This window comes from Mercurialis annua, linkage group LG5, assembly GCF_937616625.2.
Source record: "Mercurialis annua linkage group LG5, ddMerAnnu1.2, whole genome shotgun sequence".
NCBI classification, from domain to species: domain Eukaryota; kingdom Viridiplantae; phylum Streptophyta; class Magnoliopsida; order Malpighiales; family Euphorbiaceae; genus Mercurialis; species Mercurialis annua.
Genome location: NC_065574.1, coordinates 45,707,304 through 45,727,727, shown reverse-complemented (window position 1 = coordinate 45,727,727; position 20,424 = coordinate 45,707,304). Strand labels below are relative to the sequence as shown.

The 20,424-nt window shown below is 32.9% G+C and overlaps 3 protein-coding genes and 1 long non-coding RNA gene across 6 annotated transcripts; 2 read left to right on the top strand and 2 right to left on the bottom strand.

Moving 5' to 3' along the window:
- Positions 1-279: 279 nt before the first annotated feature.
- LOC126681049 (probable inactive leucine-rich repeat receptor-like protein kinase At3g03770) lies at positions 280-5,345 on the top strand. Of its 3 annotated transcripts, none has more exons than XM_050376422.2 (7): positions 284-2,431; positions 2,512-2,645; positions 2,759-3,002; positions 3,258-3,469; positions 3,553-3,578; positions 4,401-4,512; positions 4,784-5,345. In XM_050376422.2, exons 1-7 carry the CDS (start codon positions 1,090-1,092, stop codon positions 5,021-5,023), a joined length of 2,310 nt encoding a protein of 769 aa, XP_050232379.1. In that variant the 5' UTR covers positions 284-1,089; the 3' UTR covers positions 5,024-5,345. The 3 variants fall into 3 exon arrangements, with proteins under 3 accessions (XP_050232381.1, XP_050232379.1, XP_050232380.1); XM_050376423.2 differs by having other exon boundaries at positions 286-2,431; positions 4,793-5,345; XM_050376424.2 differs by lacking the exon at positions 4,784-5,345 and having other exon boundaries at positions 280-2,431; positions 4,380-4,509.
- Positions 5,346-10,101: 4,756 nt separating this feature from the next.
- On the top strand, positions 10,102-16,071 carry LOC126680485 (uncharacterized). Its single transcript, XM_050375613.2, has 9 exons — positions 10,102-10,265; positions 10,789-11,624; positions 12,094-13,043; positions 13,313-13,583; positions 13,689-13,913; positions 14,307-14,480; positions 14,659-14,850; positions 15,204-15,317; positions 15,581-16,071. The coding sequence occupies exons 2-9, from the start codon at positions 10,956-10,958 to the stop codon at positions 15,911-15,913; spliced, it is 2,928 nt and encodes a 975-aa protein (XP_050231570.1). The 5' UTR covers positions 10,102-10,265; positions 10,789-10,955; the 3' UTR covers positions 15,914-16,071.
- Positions 16,072-16,254: 183 nt separating this feature from the next.
- Positions 16,255-18,288, bottom strand: LOC126680487 (uncharacterized). The gene is made up of 2 exons (XR_007641182.1): positions 18,133-18,288; positions 16,255-16,559 (listed from the first exon to the last, which is right to left on the bottom strand). It is a non-coding gene; the product is annotated as an uncharacterized LOC126680487 (long non-coding RNA).
- On the bottom strand, positions 16,473-18,133 carry LOC126680486 (transcription termination factor MTERF5, chloroplastic-like). Its single transcript, XM_050375615.2, has one exon. It carries the CDS (start codon positions 18,087-18,089, stop codon positions 16,977-16,979), a length of 1,113 nt encoding a protein of 370 aa, XP_050231572.1. The 5' UTR covers positions 18,090-18,133; the 3' UTR covers positions 16,473-16,976.
- Positions 18,289-20,424: the final 2,136 nt, after the last annotated feature.

The window sequence follows — 20,424 nt, the reverse complement described above, 5'->3', positions numbered from 1 at the left end:
GATTTAGTTAACATAATCTCCTGACAAAATTTCCAGTTGACCAAAGTTTATCAATAACTTTACCATGTTGATAAAAAACTATAATTTGAAAATCTAGGAACTAAAATAGAAAATTCCAGGGTCATTTTAGTAAAATCAACCAAAACCAAATCAAACAAAGAAGGAAACCACCCAAACCAACCCCATGTGATGGCAATTGTGGCGCTGATACACTGATACTGCTACAACAAGAATCACAGAACATAAAATACAAACAACTAAGGCAATTCAGCTTCAAACCCATATAACTAAACTCCAAACAAAAGCTGCAGTTTCTTAACAGTCAGTCCAAAGTAACAAAAACAAGTGACTCTACAAACTTACAGATATCAGAAAATTCCTCTTTTCTCTTCCATTCCTTCTTCACTTGAAAACATATCCAAACTAATCAAGTTGAATTGCAGTAAATAGCATATGTGGACCTAGACCGTTAAAGCGTTTCCAAGTGGTAAATAAGGTCGCGGTTTCAAACCCCGTCTCTGTAGCTAACATCTAACAATACGAGACTCTAGCAGTCCGTAAACTATCTAAGTTAATAGAAAATTGCAGTAAATGCTTGTTTACCAGCTTTTCATTGTACGGTCATTTTCAACTACTTCCTTGCCATTTCATAATAAATTGCCCTTCTTTTCTTTATTACTCTCACGCTTCACATTTATTGTAGACATTCATACCACAAACTCTTCTCACCTCTTCAAACTTTTTAGTTCCACTTCTCAAGGCCTTATCTTTGTCTCTACCCATTTGGTTTGTCTATAAGATTTTTGGCTGTTTTCTGTTTGTTTCTTGAGAATATACATTTAACTACCTACATTCTTTTCCTTCATTAACTTCACTTACCAATTTTCAAGAAATATGCCATTCTTTCATCTCCCCATGAGAATTATCCTCTTTTGATTTCTGGGTTTTCTTCAATTCACTAAAAGTTACTAACTTTTCTATGATTCATGTCCAAATTTCTTAAATTTTCTTCTTGGGTTTGTTTAGGTTCAGGAAAAGCTTCAATCTTTGTACTTTCTAATGGCTCTAATGCATGAGAATTAGTCCTCAATGGGGTCATCAACCTGGTTTTATTCACTGTTTTTTTCATGGGTATTCTTTATTTCCAGTACCCATGAGTTACAAACCTACCAGGCTCAACTTTTACTGCAGGTGAGGAAGCATTTGGACTACCCTTCACATTTGGATATATGGGGCAATTACAATGGAGACCTTTGCAATTTGTCTTCAACTTTGCACATGAGCATCATTTGTAAGGACAATGTTATTACTGAGCTCAGAATTAAAGGGGATAAAACTGTCAAGGTTAGTGAGTTCAATGGCTTTCCTATTCCTACTCAAACTTTATCTCACAGTTTCTCAGTTGATTCTCTTGTTACTACTTTGACAAGGCTAACCACTTTGAAAGTTCTTAGTTTAGTGTCTTTGGGGATTTGGGGACCACTTCCTGATAAGATTCATAGGTTGAATTCACTTCAAGTTTTGGATTTGAGCTCTAATTTTTTGGTTGGTTCAATTCCTGCTTCAGTTTCAAGAATGGTAGAGCTTAATTCATTGATATTAGATGGAAATTATTTCAATGGATCTGTTCCTGATTGGTTTGATTCATTGCCAAATCTCACTGTTTTGAGCTTGAAGGGTAATCATTTTAAGGGACAATTTCCTTCTTCTATTAGCAGAATAACTACATTAACTGATATTGCCTTGTGTCATAATCAGCTTACTGGTAAATTGCCCGACTTGAGTAGCTTAACTAGCCTGCATGTGTTGGATTTGAGAGAGAACAAATTAGATTCTGACTTGCCTGCAATGCCTAAAGAGTTGGTTACTGTGCTCCTGAGCAATAATTCATTCTCTGCCAAAATTCCTGACCAATTTGGCCAATTGAGTCATCTTCAACATCTTGATTTGTCAATAAATCATCTGAGTGGAAAGCCTCCATCTTCCTTGTTCTCTTTGCCGGATATCAGGTACTTGAATTTAGCTTCTAACATGCTTAGCGGATCACTTCCGGACGATCTTACTTGCGGTAGCAACCTAGGATTTGTCGACATTTCCGCGAACATGTTTATGGGTGAGCTTCCCTCATGCTTGGGGAGTATGTCAAATAACAGAGCAGTTAGGTTTGCTGAGAATTGTTTATCCATTGATGCTCAAAATCAGCAACCAGAGTCAGTCTGTGAGGAAGCTAAGCAATCAAGAGGTAGAGCAGTAGGAACAATAATTGCTGTCGTTGGTGGAACAGTTCTTGCTATGGTGCTTTTGGCGTTTGGAGTTCTGTGTTGCTGCAGAAGATACTGTTCTAAGAGAACACTTGAGCAGAATTTATTTGCCAAGGCTGTGCAAGATAATGCAGCTACTGCAGTTTCCTCTGATGTTCTTGCAAACGCCAGTAAGTTTTTGTGGAATTTCAGTTTTCCCTGACCAATGTGCAGAAATTAGTAGTAACTCTTAAAATTTGTTGCTTCTCAGGATACATTTCTCAAGCAGTGAAGCTTGGTACACAAGGCGCCCCAATATGTCGTGTATTTTCCTTTGAAGAGTTGACAGAAGCCACAAACAACTTTGATTCATCAACATTAATGGGGGAAGGTTCCACCGGAAAGGTAACCTCTCAAGAACTTCAAGATCTAATTTGAATTTCACTTTGAAAATAAGTTCAACTATAGTTTTGTTTGGCATTCCATGCCGCTCAGTTTCATCAGTACTTCTTTGTCAGATTTATAGAGGAACATTGGCGAATGGCACAAATGTTGCTATACGGTCTCTAACTTTGTTGAAGAAAAGTTCAATTCAAAATCTTAGAGTTCGGCTGGATTTGCTCTCAAAGCTTCATCATCCAAATTTGGTTAGCCTCTTGGGATATTGCATTGACAGCAGCGGGCTAGACGATTTAAGTGGCACCAAAGTCTTCCTTATATATGATTATATAACTAATGGAAATTATCATGCCCATTTGTCAGGTTAGTTTTCTGGGAAGCTTAGGATCAGCATATGTTTGTGTTTTTAGATATGACTAGGTGTTTGAGAGAGAGTTGGGTCAGCCCTAGGATGTAATTGAATAAAGTCGAACACTTGCAAGTTGACTCGATTCGGTTATTCTCCTAGTCTGGCCACATGGCTCTAAAATGATTCAAGAACCACTATTTTCTTTATTTACTCATTTTTTTAGCTGAAGGAATGATTGCATGACATAGTAACTGCTTATCCCGGTGCAGAAACTTGCCCAGAGAAAGTCCTCAACTGGCCAGATAGATTGGCAATTCTTATTGGTGTTGCTAAGGCCGTGCATTTTCTACATACTGGGGTGATTCCGGGTACTCTGAATAATCGACTTAAAACAAACAATATATTACTTGATGAGCACGGAATTGCAAAACTGAGTGATTACGGCATGGCTGTAATGACAGAAGAAATTGAAAAAATTGAGGTATATTAGCTGCTAATTATGTTAATTTGTTAACCTTGCTTGGCTCAAAGTGGTAACCAATTAATATTTCATCTGTGCTGTAGGTCAAGGCAGAGACAGCAAAATCACGGTATTACTCTGTTCTAAGTGCTTCAGCTCCTAAACTCTTTGTACTGTGCACGAAAAGTGGTTTCCTTATAATTTCTTCGAGATAAAATATGCTCTATAAACTGAACTGGAGATTCAGAACTTAACAAAAGCATATAGTAATTCTATAATAGAATTTGCAAAAACTAGGCTTCATATTGCTGATTATGAAGATGCATCTCTCTCTCGGTATTGGAGAAAATCATATTTGGTTGATCAGGCGCTATGTTGCTCGGAAACAAAAATGTTATAATGGAAAGCGCTGAAATAGAAAACAACTAATAACATTTTTCTACAAAGAATAGGATGTAAATATTAAATTTTGGAGTTTTAAAAGGGTTTCTGCAAACGAAACGAAAGGCCAAAACGTTGAACTCCACAAGTTTCCGTGCAACATAGATTAGGCATCATTATCTCACTGTAACATCTTTTCGCTGCTGTCGACCTCCCGCACTCTCCACATTCCTCATATTTGTGACCAGAGCTTGTGCTACTTTATATATTCCTTACTGCCATTGTTACCCATAACATTATTTTCAATATACCACCATTGCTAAAAACTAGGAGTTACTTCGTTCCTCCTTATAAATTATTTCAACCAAGTTGATATTGTTATCTCGAAGATGATAAGGAAACCACTTTTGTAATTCTATCAAATCAATTATACATGATCAAATCGACATAAAAGTACAGAATGACATGTTTAGTTCACATAAGAAATAATTATTATAAACTGTTTTGAGCTTCCTTAAATTTTCACTTAGTGTTATGATTTGTTTAATAGTTTGTAGCACCTTTCCTCCAGTTACAGAACAAACTTAGAGGATGATGTTTACAATTTTGGGTTCATACTTCTTGAGTCACTTGTTGGTCCTATAGTTACTGGCAAAGGAGAAGCATTTCTGCTCCATGAAATGGTAAGCTAAAATCCTTTACATTGTTAATTTTTTTATTCTTCAATTCCAAACAAAAGATTATTATACGATTCCATGGCTTTCTTGTTTCGGACTTCTTCTCTTTTTGCAATTCTCTGAATTATCCTATGTTTTAAACAAAATTTACCATTTTATTGTCTGAAAAAATGTTCATTGAGATTTTATGTGTGTTGATATGCAAAACAGGATCTTGAAATAGAGGTATAGAGTCCTGTTTTAGCTTGGATTAATGTAGCTCTAATATATGTGCCAGAAATTGCAGGCATCATTTGGAAGCCAAGACGGTCGAAGGCGCATTGTAGACCCAATTGTTTTAACGACATGCTCGCAAGAATCATTATCAATTGTGGTGGCTATCACAAGCAAATGCATTTCTCCCGAGCCTTCATCTCGTCCATCTTTCGAGGATGTCTTATGGAATTTACAATATGCAGCTCAAGTCCAGACCACTGCCGATTCTGATCAAAAATCAGATTCTACATCACTGTCATAAGTAACACAGAAGATAAAAAAACTCCTTCCACAAGGTGATGTGTCCATAGTAACCAGCAACTTTATTCATATGTACGTTGCGACAGCTTTTGTCGGATTGAAATGCAAAGTGTAAAGCTGTAAATGTCACATTTGATCGTTATACAGTTTGTTAGATGTAATTTCCTTCTGAAAACAGGAACTCTAGTGGTAACAAGCATTTGTACAATGTAGGATGTCCTAAGGTTGAACAAGCCAGCTAGATTAAGAATTTTTTTCCACACATTTGTTGGTGTTTGAAATTATGAAAAATACAAGGACTAGAGCAATATCCGTTTTCCTTATGGCTTGCATGAAAAGCTTTTGATATAGCCTAGCTGAAGCCTTCATTATTTCATCATTTCTTGAACTTGCTTTCAGATTCAGCCAAAGATATGAACATTTGTGGCTTGTTTCTGACAGAATCTCTTCACTTTTACCTGCCAAGTTATGGGTTTCCACTATATTTCTTCTGCGTTTCCCACATGCTCCTCCATAAGGGTTGTGCAAAACGCCGAACCAAATTCGGTTTGATTCGATTTTGACAATATAGAACTTTTAGCTCCCTTTTGGTGCAAACCATACTAAAAAACAGAACCGAACTGAATTCACGGGTTTGGTTCAAAATATTTAAAATTCTTATCGGTTTGGTTTGCACATAATGCACACCCTTCAGCTTCTTATCATGTTGCCATTTTGAGTTGTTGCAGTTAACAAAATCACATCATCTTACTCATGCAGGCTTAATTTTGCAAAAATTCTGTTGATTTTGCATTAACTTCTGTACAGATCTGAATAACCAAAAAATATGTGTAAGGACCAAAAATCCTAAAAAAGGTTGTAAGAAGATGTACCTAAAACCTGATTAAAGAGATGCACATGCAAAGAAACTGAAGTTAAGATTGGCAATTCGTGTTTATGTATAGAATGTTACTTGTTGTACAAGTCTTTCTTGAAGATTGGTGTATGTTTGTTGAATTAAGAAATGATATTTATTCCTGTCTTGTTGGGATTTGTCAGTTTGAGCTATGAATCTTAAGCAATAAGAGAAGAAAGGAGAGCAGTCAAATCCCACCAGAAATGATATATATAGATTATAAATTGGTGTAATCATTCAAAAATATTAAACCTTTTCGACAATTTTATTTATAATTCGAATTGAAAATTGTTAATTTTATTTTATTTTTCAATTTTCAGTGTCAATTTTACAAATTTTATTAAATGAGTTCTTTCACTCTAAAAAAAGTTCAAATATGGTTTTTATATTTGACTAGTTTAAATAAATCTTTAATATTTTAGAAAGCACTAAACATTGAGATTATATGTCAAATATCAATGGCATATTTGAACCTTTTCTAATTGGAAAAACTTTAATTTGAAAAATAGGTATAATTGGAAATGAAAATTAAAAAATTCGGTAAAATTAAAAATTTAGAAAGTTCGGAATATAAAAGAAAAATGTTACAATGCAAGAGTAATTGAATAGGAAGGATTGATTGAAGGGTGCACCAAGGCAGTAGGTCAAGATTGTTAAAGTAGTCATATAAAACAAGAGTTCCAAACAATTAATTTCTGTTGAAATCTATTGACCTAATCACTCAATATTTTTTAATAAAAAAACATCAATGCTTATTTTTGTATCATAAATGTTGTTTATATCTCATTTTATTAAACAACATGACTGATACATAGCAACAGTTTCAAATGTTCTTTTAGCACACTAATGACATGCTCATTACTAGGGGTGAGCATTAAACGGTCAAAACCGAATAACCAAACCGAACCGAACCGAATTAATCAAACCGAAATATAATTTGAAAATATGGTTCGGTTACGGTCCGAATTTTTAAAATTTTGACTATTCGGTTCGGTTTACGGTTTTTACAAAAAAATAACTGTAATTACCGAACCGACCGTATTTAAAAATTACGTTGTTTTAAACTTTCATATACTCACATTTATATACTAAACTTGTTTAATTTTATAGTTTTATAATAAAAAACGATAAATATAGATTTAATTTAAAGAACATGTACTCTCTAGGTTAAATTTTTCCATTTTTTTTATTTATTTTTTAAAAAACTGTTTTTTTTTCTTTCTAAAAACCATACAAAAAATATTACGGTTTTCGACCGAACCGAACCGAACCGAACCGTAATATTTCGGTTTGGTTAATACGGTTTTGATATAATTTGGTTAATACGGTTCGGTGACCGAAATTTTTAAAAAACCGAACGGTTTTGAATTTTTGGGCGGTTCGATGACCGAACCGACCGTTGCTCACCCCTACTCATTACAACTAAAGCTTATTCTAATCAATGATATTGTTAAATTTAAATATTACATGTATATATCATTAAATTAAACAGTATTACAATCTTACATCGAAGTATATCATACATCAAAACGGCAACACATTATTGAGAAAAAAAAAGTATAAATCTTAAATATCATTGAAAAATAAAAATAAAATAGTAACAAATGTCTTGACAATATTACAATACTAGCTTCGCATTACGTGCTATGTCCGTTGCTCGTAACGTAACTCGTCAATGAACATATTAGTAAATTTATTATAATTATATTAATATTTTTATTTATAATTAATATTAAATTAGTTAAGAATTTTTATAAAAATAAATATAATATATTCGGTTATTAAATTTTTTTTTCCATATTAAATTTATTCTTCTTTTGGTTTTATAATTATCATAATTAAATAATAAACTTAATTTTATTAATAATATCTTTAAAAATAATAAAACAGAAATTTAAATAATATTATATTGACCAAATACAGTATTTTAATTTTGTAGTTCAATCAAACTAAAAGATAGGTATTCCTACTAATTTGGAGACAATTTAGTTATTTTTTACATATTAAAAACTAAATTGGAGATAATTTAGCTACCTATTCTAATTAGAACTTTAATTACAATAGTGACTAATTAAATAACTAATTAGTTAATGACTATAAAATCTTTATTTAGTAGTAAACTGAAAAGGATTATACAGTAAATTTGTCTGCCCCATCCAAACTTTTATATATAGTATAGATATAGATAAGATTGTAATACTGTTTTAAAATAAAAAAAAGGAAAAAAATACAAGCAGAGTAACAAATGTCTTGACAATCTAGAAAAAGCTAACATTAAGCAAATAGCAGGCAGTAAACTAGATTGAAATTTTGATGCATGATATACATTATTTTATTTTTATTTTTCAATGATATTTAAGGGTAATTTTGTACTGGTTGGTCATTAAATTAGAAAAATTATGATTACCAAAGAGAAAACAGCGGTTGTGTGCACTGTAACAAACGTGGGGTCAAAATTGGTGACGCACAATAATGTCGGTGAATACCAGCCAACCCAGATAGAAAACGACGCATTACCAATCAAACCCACGCGCAACTAAACACACGTAATTGCAACGTGTTCGAGTTAGGTACTCTACTCAACTCACGTTCAGTTAACTCAGCCCCACCACAACTGTAGTATTTAGTTATTTATACTTGGCTTAATTTCTTAAAAAACCCCCACCTTGCACTTTTTTTTCGTTTATATCCTGACCTTGTAAAAACACCATTTGTACTCAATTTTGGGTTTTTATGTTTCATCCCTACCCAAAAGCATTAAATTGTACTCTTTTCATTTAGAAAAGAGTTAAAACATACTTTTTTCTATTTTTAAAAATACAAATAAATCCTTAAATTTAAAAAATGATCAAATATATCCAAATAATTAATTAATTTTTTTAATTATATAAAATAATAAAAAAATTAAAAAAATTATTATTATTTTTAATTTTTTTGTTAGAAATATTTTTTAAAAAAACTAAAAAAATTAAAAAAATAAACAAAAAATTCGGAATTATTTTTAAAAAAAATTAAAAAAAATTATTATTATTTTTAATTTTTTGAAGAAGATGGTATTTTTGTACTATTAATAACTTTAATATCTAATTAGTATATAAGTTAAAAATGAAGGATTGTTTTAAACTCTTTTTCAAATGAAAAGAGTACAATTTAATGATTTTGGGTAGAGATGAAACATAAAAACTCAAAATTGGGTACAAATGGTGTTTTTACAAGGTCAGGGTATAAACGAAAAAAAAATGCAAGGTGGAGTCTTTTTAAGGAATTAAGCCTTTATACTTTGTTTTAGGAAGTTTATTGTCAATTTCTTAACGCATTTTTTACTCTCTGAATGAATTTAATTACATATATGAAATAGTAATATCTGGTGTAGTTTAATACTTTAATTGATAATAAAATATGTTTTTAAGATTTAAAATATTTCACAATTGTAAAATTTTAATTTTATGCTCTAATTATAACAATTTACCATTTTATTTAGTAAATTGTTGACCAAGTTAAACATTTATTTAATGATTAATCTGATTAAATTAGTTAAACTTCTAATCTAATAAACATATTATTATTTTACAATTCAGTTTGTGAGATCGTAATGCATTTTTTTTTAAAATATTCGATAAAATCAAAATATCAAAGCAGTTAAAAACAATGAGCAATGCCGATCTCATAATAATGGAGTCCCGGGCAAGTTAGGGATCGCACAATAGGTATCTATGACTCGCTTATTTAAAGGCCGTCAATCATAATCACAACTTCAACTACTCTCGACACTCAATACATATGTATTAAATTCGTTATGCGTTAAGATTGGAATAATACAATTAACACATACAACATGCGTAAACAGCGCACAAACATAGTTTATGTCATCATCAGGCCACTAACCACTCTTCTCTAACATATCATTAAGAAAACTGCTTTTCGAGGGCTTATTTATATTTTTAAACTAATATTGAAAAAATACACTACTGGGTTGCGCGTGGGCTTGCTACTACTCTTAGATTTATCAACGCTACTGGTTTTTAATTAACTTTATTTATTAATGTTGGAAACTGATTCTGCCAAGCAGCACCACCCATAAACCAAATTAAAAATGACACCACTTTTCCCTAAACGATGTCGTATTTATACTAATTATTTCAAAATAATAAAGCTGATATTTTATTTATATTTTTATTGGTACCAGACATTCTATTTTCTCAGTCACTAATACAGACTTCTTCTTCTCCGATAGATACTTAAATATTTAGTGTAATGTAATGTGAAGATGAACCAGAAAGCTCTCAACTAAATCATTTCATCTGTTCTTGTATTTCTCCCATTTCTCGGCTGCTAGCTTCTTCCTCAGGTAGTTCAAACAAACTAACCAGAAAAAAAGCAAACAAAAATGTTTGCTTTGCATTTTATTTATTTTATATATGAAGGTTTTGCTGGCCTGCATTTTTGTCATTGCTAGTTTTGAGCTTTGAGTTTCATTTTTTGATGGAAAATATTTGGTGGGTTTGATCAGGATCTAGTAAAAAAAGATTCTTTTATGTAAATATTGGTTCTTTTTTCTATTTTAGTAGATTTTGTTGGTCTTGTTTTTTTTTGGCATTTTTAATGAGCTTCAAGAATGAGAAATTTATCTTATTTTTGTTGGTTCGAACAGAGACATCAGACATGTGTTCTTGTTTACTGCTTGCTTTTTTCACAATGTTAGCTTTTCTCTAGATTGTCAAGACATTTCTTGCTCTGCTTGTACTTTTTGTTGGAAATAATTAGTTTTTTTTTTATGTTTTTCTGTGTTTTTTTGCTTTTTGGTGGCAATGATTAGGTGTGGATGTTTATCTTAAATGAGTTCATGAAGTTGAGTTGTTGTCTACTTGCAGAATCGGAGCTATAGTTGCTGCTTGATTGCCGAGAAAATGCTTGAAACCAGGGGATGAGATGGTTGAAATTTGAGCATTGTTTTATCTTAGTTTAGAGTGGAATTTGTCATTTGTTTGTAGATTACAGGACTTTATAAATTCCTCGGAAGAAAAGTCTTTAAGCCAAAATGGTTGGAAAAAGCAAAAAAGGTGCCTCAGTTCAGCTAGATTATCTAATTCACATCCAAGATATTAAGCCTTGGCCCCCATCACAGTCTTTGAGATCCCTACGCTCGGTCTTGATTCAATGGGAGAATGGTGATCGTAAATCAGGATCAACGAACATTGTTGTTCCTTCACTTGGCTCAATTGTCGGCGAAGGGAAGATCGAGTTTGATGAGTTCTTTAGACTACCTGTTACATTGGTAAGGGACATGTCTGGAAAAGGCAAGGATTCTGATTCATTTCAGAAGAATTGCTTAGAATTACACTTGTGTGAACCTCGGAGAGACAAAATGCAGATACTAGGTACTGCTATAATTGACTTGGCAGATTATGGTGTTGTCAAGGAAACAGTAAGTGTGAGTGTTCCTGTGAGTAGCAGCAGGAGCTTTAGGAACACATCTCAACCCATTTTATATGTCAACATCCAACCATATCATAAAGGTCGAACCAGCTTCTTGTCAAGGGATAGCGTAACGAAAGGCGTTTCGCTGGATAAGAATGGTGGGGAGTCTGTTTCAGTATTGATGAATGAAGAATATGCTGAGGAAACTGAGATTACCTCTTTCACTGATGACGATGTTTCGTCACACTCATCTCTGAATAATGTGGGGTTGCCTCCCCAAAATGAAGAGGTACTTGCTCTCTTGTTTCTTTTTATTTCTCTTTTAAGAGAAATGTTCCAATGATCCACTTTGATTCTTAACACTTGGTCTCCATCAACTTTCAACTATGGCTATTATTGTTTATCATGACATTCATAGCCAGCTATGTTGTGTGGAAGTTTATCGAATTCTACGTTTATGCGTTTCATTTCCATTTCCAGAAATGCTTCTTGAAGATGTTTCGTCATTTTTCGGTTTCAGTATTTTCTATTTCAACTTTTCCGTCTCTGTTCAACCTAGATAGCCATAATAGTGGTGGAGCTATGTGGATTGTGGATACTACCTTATGATTACTTGTGATCAGTATATAGTGCAATCTAATCTTTGTTATTTGTAGTTTACCTAGAAAGACTAATACGAGGAACAGCCTTTTTGTATATCACTATACTAATGAATATCTTCAATAATAGGACTAGCTAACCTTCCTGTTTAAATGCAGAATGGATCAGTTGAACTGAGAGAAAGTAAAGGAAGACTTAATGGAGAACACGCTATTACTTCCAAACCAGGGATTAAAAAGCAAACTTCGTCACAAGAAAATCTTAAAGAGAGTTCTTCTTGTTCATCTTCTGTAGATTTATCTTCTGATCCAGGGAGCCCAGTAAATGCTGGTGCTTCTGTATTGAAGTCTCCCAACTCAGATGCATCGGTGAGGCCAAAGGTTGAGGTTTCTCAGAATGTTCATTCTTCTTCATCAATCAGATACGGCGAAGATTTGCTGGGCAAGACTGCAACTAATAATAATGTTTATAATGATTATATGGAGGACATAGACACTTTGAGGAATGAAGAGAAGAGACAATTCTCAGAAACTGAAACAATGGAGACATTTCCACAAAATGATTCTAGAAGTGAAGGCTCACTTGGGACGGATCCTCTTGCTTCAATTGTGGGAATTGAATTGAAAGGAAATATCCTCAAAGTTGATAGGTTAAAGCCTGTGAAATCTGTTAGGTCATTGTCAGACTCTGCCAGGATCAATGTAGAAATCAGCAAAAATCAACCAGATGAAGTGAAGGAAATTGGTGCCTATGGGGATTCGCAGAGTACTGCAGGGAACTTCAAAGTCGGTGAAAGAAAAAATGCCAAGGTTTATCCACAAGATACCAGAACAACCGCTTTAAATGGAAAAATCCAGCAATTGGAACATAAAATAAAAATGCTCGAGGGAGAGTTACGAGAAGCTGCTGGTGTTGAGTCTGCTCTCTACTCTGTAGTTGCTGAGCATGGAAGTTCCATGAGTAAGGTACATGCTCCTGCTCGGCGTCTTTCTAGGCTATATCTTCATGCTTGTAAAGAAAGTTCCCGATCAAGAAGAGCCAGTGCAGCTAAAAGTGCTGTTTCAGGACTAGTTCTGGTGGCAAAGGCCTGTGGGAATGATGTTCCTAGGTATGCTAAGACGCACCTTCATCTGCATTACCATGTAAACAGATCACTATATAGTGATCCATCATGTGGTTTTACAAAGTATAATGTTTCAGTTTTTTATCCAATAAATGTCTCCTTCTTGAAAGAATAATATGGACTTGTGCCAGGTCTGTGAATGTACTTCAATTCTATCATTTTGATATAATGCTTGCTTGCTTGCCAGGTTTTTGCTGATTGAGGATTACAATTTTCCTGTAAGCTCATGTATATTCTCTTTTTAAATGCTGCAGGCTGACATTTTGGCTATCAAACACTATTGTTTTGAGAGCAATTATAAGTCAAGCAATTGGTAACAAAGAGATACCATATTCTGGTGGAAAGGGAAGCAAGATAATATCATCATCTATGAAATGGAAAGAGTCATCACACGGTAGATTTGAAAATAAGAATGTTTTTTTGGGAGATTTAAGTGACTGGAATGATCCACATTCATTTATATCTGCGCTAGAAAGAGTTGAAACTTGGATCTTTTCCAGAACTGTGGAGTCTATTTGGTGGCAGGTCCTCCCTTATCTCTTTTTTCTTTTCAATGTATGCATCTAATATTTTCAGAGAATGTGACTATTGAATGTCTTTTGGGTTGTTTCTTTTCCTTTTATGTTCCAGACACTTACTCCGCACATGCAATCTTCTGCTGCAAAGGCAATTTATGGATTTGTTGGTTCTAGCTCAAAGAAAAACCTGGGAAGGACATCAAGTTCATTTGATCAAGATCAAGGAAACTTTTCATTAGAACTTTGGAAGAAAGCTTTCAAGGATGCTTGTGAGAGACTTTGCCCTGTTAGAGCTGGTGGACACGAGTGTGGCTGTTTGCATGTCCTTGCCAGACTGGTAACTTATAAAGTTCTCACTCTTTTGTCCCTCGTTTTCCTTTTATGTGTTAAAGATACTGCAGGCAGGCTACTTCTCTGTCTTGGATGTTCTTGTAATGTGAATTTGTATTCACCAATTTAAATATACTCAAAATTCTTCACTGAATTGAAGTCAGCATATTGCAAGACATAGTCTTTTTGTACACATTCAAGCAGAAGGAATAGATAGAGAACCCGAGAATGTTCAACTCTCCAATTCTGTTTAATTTACTGCAATTCTGCTGAAGTTGATCGACATATTTTAACATGTTTTAAATGTTCATTTTATTAGAAAAGTGTGTGATTCTGGTTTTGTTTTTTCAACCTTATTGATTTCTTTCTTCTTTTAATGTATTTTTCAATATGCATTCAGATAATGGAGCAATGTGTGGCAAGACTAGATGTGGCAATGTTCAATGCCATTCTTCGCGAATCTGATGATGACATTCCAACTGATCCAGTTTCCGATCCTATTAGTGACTCCAAGGTTCTCCCAATTCCAGCTGGTAGATCAAGCTTCGGAGCTGGAGTGCAGCTTAAAAATGCGGTAAGATATGGAAATTGTTGCATGATTGACCTTAGCTTTAGATTTCTCTGATCTTAGTATTTACTGTCACCCTTTAGGTGGATTTTTGTTTTTAAAAACATTATTTTCTAGCTTTCTAAAGCTAAAGAAATCACAATTGCTCTTTCTAATTGGCATTCACTGTTGTTTGAGTTATCAGATTGGCAACTGGTCGAGATGGCTGACTGACCTCTTTGGTATTGACGACGAATTGCTTGAGAATGAAAATGACAAAGATGAGGATGATGAGAGAATAGATACATCCTTCAAGTCATTTTATCTTCTTAATGCATTGAGTGATCTCATGATGCTTCCCAAGGACATGCTCTTGAGTAGATCCATTAGAAAAGAGGTTTGATAGACTCATTCAGACTCTCACACTTCATCTCTAAGTTTACATGGGTTCATACATACTAGTAAGGGGTTTGTTTCCTTTTGCGGCCATGTTTGGTTTAGAGCTAGAAACCCTTGAAACAAAAAGCTCCAAAATGAAGCTGTTGCAGGAGTTTTTGGATTTCGTCGAACAATTCCAACAACCACCGCAAACAGTTGAACCAAATAGGCCATATGTCACAAACTTTTAATAGTATAGAATGATTACTTCTGAGTACTTTTGTTTATTTTTTAAATTTCAGTATTGATATGAGCATATTTATTTATTTATTATTGAAGTCCTTATTGAACTGTTTTAATGTGCTTCTGAAGGTATGCCCTACGTTTGGTACCCAGTTGATCAAGAAGGTTATTGACAATTTTGTTCCAGATGAGTTTTGCCCAGATCCTATTCCAGATGTTGTGCTTGAAGCCCTGGGATCTGAGGTTAGTGCCTTTCTAAATCCGTTACAGATCATATTGCAAACTAGACTACACCTTTGTTGCATGAAAAGTTTTCAAGCCGTTTCGTCGTTTCTATTCCGTTTCTAGAAGCCTTTCTGAAACTACAAAACTCGTATATATATCACCTGTTATGGTAACAAATTAATATTTCACTGTTTTCCATGTCAGCATTTTTATTTTCATAGTACATAGACCTACACTGACATGCTGAAGATTTTGGTTAATTTGGTATTATCTTGACGCAGGATCCTCTTGAAACGGAGGAAGAGACTGTGACAATAGTACCAAGCATCGCAGCTGCACCGCTGTATTTGCCACCTTCAGCAGCTTCAATTACTGATGCAATTGGAAAATGTGGAAATCAATCTCAGCTAAGAAGAAGTGGTTCAATGCTCAAAAAGTCAAATACCAGTGATGATGAGCTTGATGAATTGATTTCACCATTGGCTTCAATTTTCATAGATGGTTCTCAGTCTTCACCAGCACCAACAAAAGTCAGTTGGAAATCAAAGGAAACGGGCAATCAAAATTCCATCAGATATGAACTTCTTAGAGATGTATGGATAAACAGCGAATAAGATATAGCCATGTATATTCGAGAATAATAATAATAAACCAAGTAATGCTTCCCCATCGACTAGCTTTCGGTTTCAGTTGTAAATCTTAAGTCCAAATTTGGGTATGTGTGTTATTGTAGAAAGTGGAAATATCATGCTATGCTCCTACATTTCATTTACATTTCTGAAAATGCTTATGAAGTTCTGAAATTTTACATTTACAAGCTTCTTCTGACAGAAAATGGTAGAGCTTTCAAACTCATTCAAGCATAGAACAAATTCCATTCACTGTTTTCGGCAACTAGCTAAAGAACACTCCATAGTACATAAATAAACAGTCGGATAATCCGATACATCAGTGAAACATAAGCAATAAGATTGAGAGATATCGATAACATAATGGAAGCAAGTTTTTTCCACCAATATTAGTAAAACCCTCCAAGTCCTTGTGTAAATTCTACAGGCAAAAGGGGATAAATAAACCATAGTTCTGATTTGCAGGCGCAACTATAATAAGTTAATAACTTCAACTATGAACTTAGAGATATTATCAAAGAAATTTAATCAGGCATATCGGATATAGATCGAAGCTCAGTAAAGAATATGATTAGAATCAATGAAGAAACTGAATCACCTACGGTCCTTGCAAAGTTTCACCACTAGGTCACTGCCAAAAAATAAACATAATATGAAGCTGACGTTGTCAATTTCAAATTACAACAAATCAAAATTTGCTAAAAAGAACTTGAGTATTTATAATCTATCGATCAACAATAAAGCTGTTCAGGTTTTTTATTTTCCCCCAAGGAAGTTGAATTAGTCTTGGAAGTCTGACCTTCCGCTTTCATTTGTTGTTCAGAATTTCATCACATGTCTGTTAACTCTTCTTGTGTTAGGGATCAAGGAGGGTGGGCAGGAATAAAAATTGTCAGCAAAAGAACTGCTTGCAAGTTGTTACAACCGATTACGAGATTAAGCTTGACACGATCAGCAAAATTGATCTCCATCAATAGTTTCCAGACATAAGAGATGCATTTATTGTTTTATCTATTGCTTAGCTGCTACAAGTCCTTGAATTACGGCGTTAAACCTGGTATGCTTCAATTAATTCAGGATATTCCTGCTTGAAGCAAGTAATATATGTTTTCTCAAACCTTTCCTTACTCAAAAATAATGCCCATACAAAATCTACATCATCAGAAACTTTGCCTTTTGACATTAGCAGCTTTAAAGCGGAGCATCTCGGTATGATTCTTTTCTCCAAACTAGCTAAAAACAGATTAGGGCATTTAACAATATCCGAAGGCTTTAAACTAAGTTCAGTCGTAAAAAACTCCATTAACACCTTCATCTTCTTCTCAGAAGTAAGCATAAACATCGGCTGTAATCTAAACGCCAACAAAAACTCTTTTTCCGACCAGCCAAATCCCAACAAAAGCTCCTTTTTACTCTCCCACAATGATTTGCTCATAACCGACATAGAACGTAAAGCATACACAAAATTCTTTTTCTTCGGCTCAAATCCCATTTCCTTAACATCCCGAACAACTTGTTCAAACAAATCAACTCTAAGCAATATAGACAAAGGATCCAATATAATCAGAGTCCGTATATTAGGTTTCGGCACACCATGAGCACGCAAAGTGTCGATATTCAACACCATTGCATCAGTACCTATCCTAAGAGTCCGCGGACACCGCTTTAACGCATACAAAACCTTCTCATCACTCTCAAGTATCTCCCTAAGATAATCAATAGTAGGCAAAATCTTGTTTTTCAAACTAGTAAGTAAAATTTGCCCCTCTAAACATAAAATCTTAGGCAAGTCAGCTCTAGCAATACCCAATGATTCAAGAAATTGAATCTTGGGCTTAAGGGTTTTCTCAGGATCAGATAAAATAAGCTGTGGGTGCTTGGAAATTAAGCGGGTAATTTGGGAATTCGCAAAGCCGTGAGCTTTGAGTAATTCAAGAACCAAATTAGGTTTATCTGTGTTTTCAATGTGAACATATTTAGTGGCGGAAATTGCCCGTTGTAAAGACAACCCACATGAATTTGAGAGGTATGAAACTGTTAAAGATTGTTCGTTTTTTGGAGGTGAATCTAGAATTGGTATTGTTTCAACACAGCGAGTATAAAATAATTTAGAGTCGATGGTTCTGTAATTTATCAGTAATTTTGAGGTAAAACGAAACATTTCTTGAAACAAGAATTAATGGGTTGTAATAGAATGGACTTACCGGAAATCTGAAGGTAAAAATTGGTGACTTTCGATTTTGAATTAGCAGCAAGAACAGCAAAAATGGCGGAAAAGAGTTCACTTACGGAGCAAACTGTCCTTGAGATCAATCAAAGTTTAAGGATGTTGCAATAGTGGGTTATTAGCCAAAATGATATCTAACCTTCGCACTTTGTATTAAAATGCCATGGTACCCAACCTTTAATTTATATAAAAATGGTACACAATCTTCTAACGTTTATATCGAAATGATTTTTTAAACAATTTCCGGTCACTTTTGATGACGTGGCAACCAGAAAACTAATATTTTATATTTTTACCACATCCCATGACAAATAAGATTTTATATAACTTAAACAATTAAAACGAACTCTTATTTTACATCAATAAAAAAATTATTTTTCCGGTTGCCACGTCATTAAAAGTGGCTGGAAAATGTTTAAAAAAACCATTTTAAAGTAAATGTTAGAAGGTTGGGTATCATTTTAATACAAATTAAAAATTGGGTACCATTTTGATATAAGGTGCGAAGATTGGGTACCATTTTGACTAATAACCCTGCAATAGTTGTCATGTTTTACAATTTTTTCTTGGCCTATTTTTATTTTTTTCAATTTTTTTTGTGCGATAACAATATATAAACAAAGGAAAGAATTACTATTCCATGAGGATAATAAATTATTTTTATATAAAATAAACATACGTGACTTAATAATGTCTTCGTTTAATAAAATAAAGGTTTAATTCCTTAAAAAAAACCTCACCTTGCATTTTTTCTTCGTTTATACCCTGACCTTGTAAAAACATCATTTGTACCCAAATTTTGGGTTTTTATGTTTCATCCCTACCCAAAAGCATTAAATTGTACTCTTTTCATTTGGAAAAGGACTTAAAACATACTTTTTTCTATTTTAAAAAATACAAATAAATCCTTAAACTTAAAAAATAATCAAATACATCTAAATAATTAATTAATTTTTTTAATTTTTTTTCGGAATTTTAAAAAAAAAATTAAAAAAATTGGAAATATTTTATAAAAAATTTTTAAAAAAATATTATTATTTTTAATTTTTGAAGAAAATGGTATTTTTGTACTATTAATAACATTAATATCTAATTAGTATATAAGTTAAAAATGAAGGATTGTTTTAAACTTTTTTTCAAATGAAAAGAGTACAATTTAATGCTTTTGGGTAGAGATGAAACATAAAAATTCAAAATTGGGTACAAATGGTGTTTTTACAAGGTCAGGGTATAAACAAAAATAAAATACAAGGTGGGGTTTTTTTAAGGAATTAAGCCTAAAATAAAATGAACACAATGTGAATAATTTTGTTAAACAAACGGTATATTATATAATTTTAAGGTTTAATTACTTAAAAACCACCCACCTTAAACTTTTTTTTCGTTTATACCCTGATTTAGGAAAAAATTCATTTATACCCTGACGTATGTGTTTATGTTTCACCTCTACCCCAAGGCACTAAATTAACCTCTTTTTATTTAGAAAAAAAAAATTAAATACGTCAGGATAGAGGTGAAACAATAATTTTTTTGTATTTTTATTTAATAAAAAAAGTATGAAATAATCCTTATATTTAATTATTTTTAATAAATCATCTTTTTTGATATTTAGGGTAGAGGTGAAACATAAACACATACGTCAGGGTATAAATGATTTTTTTTTCTAGATCAGGGTATAAACGAAAAAAAAGTTTAAAGTGGGTGGTTTTTAAGTAATTAAGCTTAATTTTAATAAAAAAATTAGACAGATACTTACCATTTGAGCCTTTTAATATTTAACATCACTTTATAATGCAAAGTATAAGTTGAGATGTCAAAGTTGTTTGACTAATTCATATAACGTACCTGATCATTTAAATGAATAATAAAAATAAAATTAATTTTGATCTTACCTGATAATAAAGCCGTCCAATGAAACAGTCGAAGAAGACTGGAAGCTAGAAGGGCCATTTAAGAAGCCCCTCTTACCTAAATAAAAATATCTACATATTAATAAATATTCATTTATATGATATAGAACCCACAAAAGGAAAATAAACATCCCAAAGGGGATGGAATTTTGCTAAAAAGATAATAAAAAATCCACAAAATGATCACACTTGTTATCTGCAAATAATGATCACATTAGTCTATCAATATAACTGCTTTATCCTATGTTAAAAAAATATAAATGAATTATTAAATATTTTATAATTTTCAAAAGATATCACCACTTTATTAAAATATCAAATAAAAAGCAAATAAAAAAAACAAATCCAACTGATCAAAA

Bases quoted from the DNA above. Each gene is read 5' to 3' on its own strand.
- LOC126680486 (XM_050375615.2), bottom strand. From the start codon at position 18,089: ATGTTTCGTTTTACCTCAAAATTACTGATAAATTACAGAACCATCGAC.
- LOC126681049 (XM_050376422.2), top strand. From the start codon at position 1,090: ATGGGGTCATCAACCTGGTTTTATTCACTGTTTTTTTCATGGGTATTC. The intron at 3,470-3,552 runs GTATATTAGCTG...TCTGTGCTGTAG, and splicing joins AAGAAATTGAAAAAATTGAG to GTCAAGGCAGAGACAGCAAA. The intron at 4,513-4,783 runs GTAAGCTAAAAT...TATATGTGCCAG, and splicing joins CATTTCTGCTCCATGAAATG to AAATTGCAGGCATCATTTGG.
- LOC126680485 (XM_050375613.2), top strand. From the start codon at position 10,956: ATGGTTGGAAAAAGCAAAAAAGGTGCCTCAGTTCAGCTAGATTATCTA. The intron at 14,481-14,658 runs GTAAGATATGGA...TTGAGTTATCAG, and splicing joins GAGTGCAGCTTAAAAATGCG to ATTGGCAACTGGTCGAGATG. The intron at 15,318-15,580 runs GTTAGTGCCTTT...ATCTTGACGCAG, and splicing joins TTGAAGCCCTGGGATCTGAG to GATCCTCTTGAAACGGAGGA.